Below are 5967 nucleotides of genomic sequence, written 5' to 3' on the forward strand. Positions count from 1 at the left end.
AATGTTCTGTGCTTATCCAAAAAATGAGAAAAGATGTTAGGTCTACATTGATGAGCAATTATATAAACCCATTACATATAGGGGAAAAGGAATCTTAATTAAGATAATAATGCGCAATTTATATCGATTTAGGCAAAGAAAAATTAAAATATTTCCGATCAAATGTTTTAAAAATAAACGATCAAAGAACGAAAGAAATCATGTCAAAATAAAAGATTTACTGTATAATTGGGTAATAAAATCCAAAACCATTCACAAGATCATTAAAATATGAAGCCCTTCAAATATTTGATCATATAGTTTATAATTTATAATTTAATTTTGGTTTTATTTCTTCCTAACGCTACAAGTGCAGAAAAATACTTATAAATTAAAGCGCTAGTCACAATTTGTCAGATTCATGAACATAAATAAATGATGACATTACAAACATTGATTTCTTAAAGACTAAAGTTTTTTAAAATTAATTACTAGTTTGAAAAATGTGTGTATAATTTTGCTTTGAATTGCGTGGCAGATTTAATGGTTTTTATTGGATGTGGTAGTTTATTCCAAGAACGTACAGCACAGATAAAAAAGTGTTTCTCGGCATAGGAGTGTTTTACGACTTGACAAATTAGGTTATTTGTTCTATTGGAAGCGCTGAATTTTAGCTTGCTAAAAAGATATTTTGGCTCGGCAGTTGTTATAATTTTGTGCAGCAGTATTAGTGTTTTGAACTTGATCCAAGCTTTGAGCGGCATGTCAAAAATGTTATAAGTTGCGTCAGAGATTCGATCTCTGCGCCTGCGATTAAATATAGATCTCGCTACATTGTTGAAAGCTACAAGGAGTTTATTCTGGCTAGTAGCGTCACAATTTCCGAAGACTTCGACTCCATAAAATAGTAATGGTGTCAGCTTGGTTTTCGCAACGAGCATTTTTAAATTTATTGGTAAAAAGGTTTTCGTGTCGTTTAGTTGTCTAAGTATCCCATACATTTTCCCAACCGTACAATTTACATGATTACTCCAGGAAAGAGTGGAATTTATTGTAAACCCCAAGTTGCTCGCTCGATCTACATAGTTTATTTGTTGACCATTCAAGCAAAGTTTTTCCAGATGATCTGTGTTAAAAAATCGGTTAAATGTTACTATGCATTTTGAGTTCAGGGGGTTCAAGGATAATCCATTGCGCTCTTCCCATTTACAAACCCTGTCTAATTCAGTGTTACAGACACGAACACATTCTTTAATTTGGCTAACAGGACAGCTTACATATAGTTGGACGTCGTCGGCATACATATGCATGTCACATTTTGATAGAATATTTGGCAAATCATTAACATATAGACTGAACAAAAGGGGACCAAGAATGGACCCCTGCGGTACACCACGTTTTACGGACAGAATAGATGATTTAGAGGCTTGTGTAGCTACTAGCTGTGATCTTTGAGATAAGTATGATTTCATAAAACTTGTTGCAGAGGTTGAAAACATATAAAGACGACTTAGTTTAGTTAATAATATTTCGTGGTTTACTGTGTCAAAAGCCTTACTGAAATCTAAAAGCGTCAATAAAGTAATCTTGCCACTATCCATTTGTTCTTCCGGAAACCGGACTGTTTTTTTTTTAAAAGACATTGTGTGCATCCATAAAACTCACGATTTGGTTAGCAATTAACCTCTCAAGAACTTTTGACAAAAAAGGCAGGATAGCAATAGGTGGATACTCTGTAGCTGATTTGGGAATTGGTATTATTTTTGCTATTTTCCAGAATGTATATTAATAAATAAATGAAATTAAATGAAATTAAATAAAATATACATATATCACATCATATACCTTATAAATCAATTTATCGACAAACCTTATCTTGCTGGCCCTTGGCAGAATGTTCAAACATGATTGTGTGAACCGTATTTTAAAATGAGGTCATAAATTGTAACCCGAATATGGGATGACCTTATTTCGGGTCGCTCTATTCATTTTTACCCAAAAATAAGCAGGTATATCTGCGTGGGTCTTTAGATAAGAGTAACATAAGATTCTCATGTTAGCTACGTAATAATTAATAAAGAAATCAGTTCGAAATAGTAACTTAACAAATGAAGACGTCCCAATTAAAGTCCTTTCCCTTCCACGATTAGAGTTATGTGCTGCATTTTTTTTTATTGCGATACGTGGAACAAAATAAAACATAAGTTCAACAGCATACAAAAGGTTGTTTTCTGGACAGACCCGAAATCGTATTACACTTTGTATTACACAATTGCTTAGGTTAGGTTAGGTTAGGTGAGCATGGTTGGGGATTATAAACTAATCCCCTCACTTAGGCCGCCATGGGCCCCTTGTGATACCATGTGATCTCAGAAAAGATCCATTTCCCTAGCTCATGGGTAATTGGGTTTCTCGAACCAGTTGGTTCTTTTCAGAAAACAAAGGAGTTTGGGTATGCTGGTGCCTTGTATGGCTGCAAGGTTTGGAAGCGTGTAGCTTCCTAGTGTTTGAAAACGTTTGTGTGCTGGGCAGAAGCACAGGAGGTGTTCAATGTTCTCCTCTTCTTCTATCTGTTTACAGCTGCGACAGTAGTCGTAGCTGCTGAGTCCTAGCCTGCGCGCGTGTGTCCCTAAAAGACAGTGGCCCGTGAGGGCATTAATTAAGGTGGAAATGTCTGCCCTGTTACATTGTCAGAGGGTTTTGGTTCTTTTCGGATTATAGTTACCCCAGGTAAGCCTGGAGGTGTGGCATGTTGAGATCGTGTTCCAACGGTTGTTGGAGAGGGTGTACAATCTTTGCTTGAGGAGAAGCTTGCAGGTAGCTATGGGCATGCCCACCGTGTCCTTATCGCGAAGGATGTCGGTGGTTGTCCCTTGTCTTGCTAGTTCGTCCGCTATGCAGTTGCCTTCAATGTTACGGTGTCCAGGCACCCAAATGAGGCTGATTCTGAGATGAGTGGCCATCTCGTTCAGAGATTTGCGGCATTCAGAGATAGTAAGTGAGTTAGTTGAGTAGGAGTCGAGGGCCCTGAGGGCTGCTTGACTGTCCGAAAAGATGAAGATGTCTGTATTGCAGTGTTTTGTTGTATCCAGGTAAGACATGGCTTCCTGGATTGCCATCACTTCCGCTTGGAAGACACTACAGTGATCTGGTAGTCGAAAGGAGACTTTTATGTCTAGTTCAGGCGAGAAAACTCCCCCTCCTGTTTGCAAGTTAAGCTTGGAGCCATCCGTGTATATATTGAAGGCGTTCTCGATCTGGTGAGGGAGGTGGTCCCATTCTGAGCGGGTGGGTATGAGAACCTTATAAGTTTTTTCGAAGTTGACTGTGGGTGTAGTCTGTTCTGTGTGGTATATAACGCTGGTTTGTAAGTATACGGGAGTGACCTGATGAGCCTGTTGACCAGGCCGACGCTTCGCGGAGCCTCAGCGCCGTTGCTGATGCCCAGCTTTTGGCAAGCAGGTCTAGAGGTTCTAGGTCAAGAATTGTATTCAATGCTTCAGTGGCGGTTGTGCGAAGCGCCCCACTTATGCAGAGTTCTGCGCTTCTTTGGATCTTGTGCAGATTCTTCAGGTTGCAATTCTTTTCTAGGGAGTGCCACCAGACGATGATTCCATAGAGGAGAATGGGTCTGACTATTGCAGTGTATAGCCAGTGAACTATTACGGGAGAGAAGCCCCACTTTCTCCCTATAGCTTTTTTACAAGCAAAGAGTGCTATGGCCGCTTTGCGTGTGCGGTCCGCGATGTTCTCTGCCCAGAGGAGTTTCTTGTCTAGGATGACGCCTAAATACTTTGCTTGGTTGCTAAGAGTAAGGCGAGTTTGGAGTAGTTTTGGGAGAGTTAGACTTGGTATCTTATACTTCCTTGTAAATAGAACTAATTCTGTCTTTTCTGGGTTGACACCCAGTCCGCAGCGCGCTGTCCACCTTGAGAGTGAGGATAGGGCTGTCTCCATCAGGTTGCATAGCGTTTGAGGAAATTTTCCTTGCATTAGGATAACCACGTCGTCCGCATAGGCCACCACTTTTGTTCCCGCTTCCTCTAGAAGTGATAGAAGGTTATTAACAACTATAACCCATAGCAGAGGGGAAAGTACAGCGCCTTGCGGTGTTCCTCTACTAACGTTCCTAGTCGATTGTGCTGATCCCATAGTGGAGTACACTACCCTACTGGTGAGTATGGTGTGAATGAGTCCCACTATAGGACGCTCAATGCCTAGTTCCGTCATAGCGCCAGTGATAGCCGTTGGGGTGACATTGTTGAAAGCGCCTTCTATGTCTAGGAAGGCTGCCAGGGAGTATTCCTTGTTATGGAACCCTCTCTCTATATAAGATACTAGGGAGTGAAGGGCAGTATCTGTTGATCTGCCTTTACGGTACGCATGTTGTGCATTTGAGAGTAAACTAGGGTTGGTAGTTAGTCTGATGTGTGTGTCAATTAGCCTTTCCAGGGTCTTTAACAAGAAGGAGGAGAGGCTTATTGGACGGAAGTCCTTTGGAGAGGTGTGAGAGGGCTTGCCGGCCTTTGGTATAAATATTACTTTAATATCCAGCCATCTGGATGGTATGTGATTCAGTGCCAGACAGCCGTGGAATATGACCGTCAGCCATGGAAGGGTAGTATCTATTGTCCGTTGAAGTTGTGCAGGGAAAAAGCCGTCAGGGCCAGGTGATTTGAACGGCTTAAAAGAGTTAATCGCCCATTTGATGCGTTCAGGGTTTGAAATGTTGTCTATGCTCTGCTCGTCGAGGCTCTCCACTAAATGGAGGTCCTCTACTGCTTGCGTGTTATTAGGGAAGTGGGTGTCTAGCAGGAGTTCTAAAGTTTCCTGGCTGTTTCCCGTCCAGGTGTCTTCATTGGTTTTTAGGTATCCAACGGTTACTGGAGATTTTGCTAAGATTCTTCTGGGCCTGGACGCTTCCGCTGTAGATTCTATGCTACTGCAGAAGTTGGCCCATTCTCTTCGCTTTGATGCTCTAATTTCCTTTTTGTAATGGCTTAGCTTCGTATGGTACGTGTTCCAGGAAGCCTCGCTGTTGCTATATTTAGCTCTATTAAAATGACTTCTGCAATCGCTTTTAAGGGCCGCTAGGGTAGTGTTCCACCAAGGCGGTTTGTGTTTTGTTTTGACTGTTCTGCTTGGGCAGGCCTTTTTAATGGCCTCACCACAGATGTCAGTGAAAGTATTGACTAGGTTTTCTAGTTCATGACTGTCGAGTACGCGAGTCGGTGGAGTATTTAGGTTTCTATCGAGGAGTTTTTTGTAGTACCCCCAGTTAGTGCGTCTTAGATTTCTTATGCTCTCGGGGGGAGGGCATTCTAGAGATATTGTAAATTCTACATATCGGTGGTCGGAGAAGGAGTGTTCGGCTCCCACTTTCCACTCTTCAAGATGGTTGAGTAGGGTGTCGGATATCAGGGTAATGTCTAAGACTTCCCTCCTATTTCTAGTGATGAAAGTAGGGTCATTACCTTTGTTGCAGATGAATAATTTGGATTGAAGGGGATAGTCATAAAGTAACTCACCCCTTTCATTCGTATTTGTACTTCCCCATTGTGTGTGGTGTGAGTTGGCGTCTTCACCCAGGATGAGTTCCTTAGAGGAGTGTGTTTGTATGAGTTGTTGTGTTATGATGTTTGAGCCAGAATGCAGGTCCTATGTTTACCCTTACCCTTAATGTGAAAAAGCTTGTATGTGGGGGTTGATAAGCCACAGATGTTGTCAGCAACAATCCATGGCTCTTGGATGAGGACTATGTCTATTTTGCCCGTTGCCAGGCGGGTGAGGAGGGCAGCAGATGCTGCCTTGCTGTGGTGCAGATTAATCTGTAGATACTGCACCATTTTGCGGGTTGGGCTCGGGCTGGGTACCCTCTACTTCCTCCACAATGTCCTGGAGCACACTGCGGGTGCTCAACTGCTTCAGAGTCTCTGTGAGGTCCGAATCGGTCGACACGTACCCTGTGTGGAGTGTCTCCTCGTGCTC

General features: G+C 42.1%; 1 protein-coding gene across 1 annotated transcript; it reads right to left on the reverse strand.

Annotated features, from left to right (window-relative positions):
- Positions 1-2372: 2372 nt before the first annotated feature.
- LOC123002400 (uncharacterized) lies at positions 2373-4209 on the reverse strand. The gene is made up of 4 exons (XM_070215014.1): positions 3908-4209; positions 3357-3784; positions 2705-3259; positions 2373-2608 (listed from the first exon to the last, which is right to left on the reverse strand). Exons 1-4 carry the CDS (start codon positions 4207-4209, stop codon positions 2373-2375), a joined length of 1521 nt encoding a protein of 506 aa, XP_070071115.1.
- Between the last annotated feature and the right edge of the window lie 1758 nt (positions 4210-5967).

This window comes from Drosophila takahashii, chromosome 3L (genome assembly GCF_030179915.1).
Source record: "Drosophila takahashii strain IR98-3 E-12201 chromosome 3L, DtakHiC1v2, whole genome shotgun sequence".
NCBI classification, from domain to species: Eukaryota; Metazoa; Arthropoda; class Insecta; order Diptera; family Drosophilidae; genus Drosophila; species Drosophila takahashii.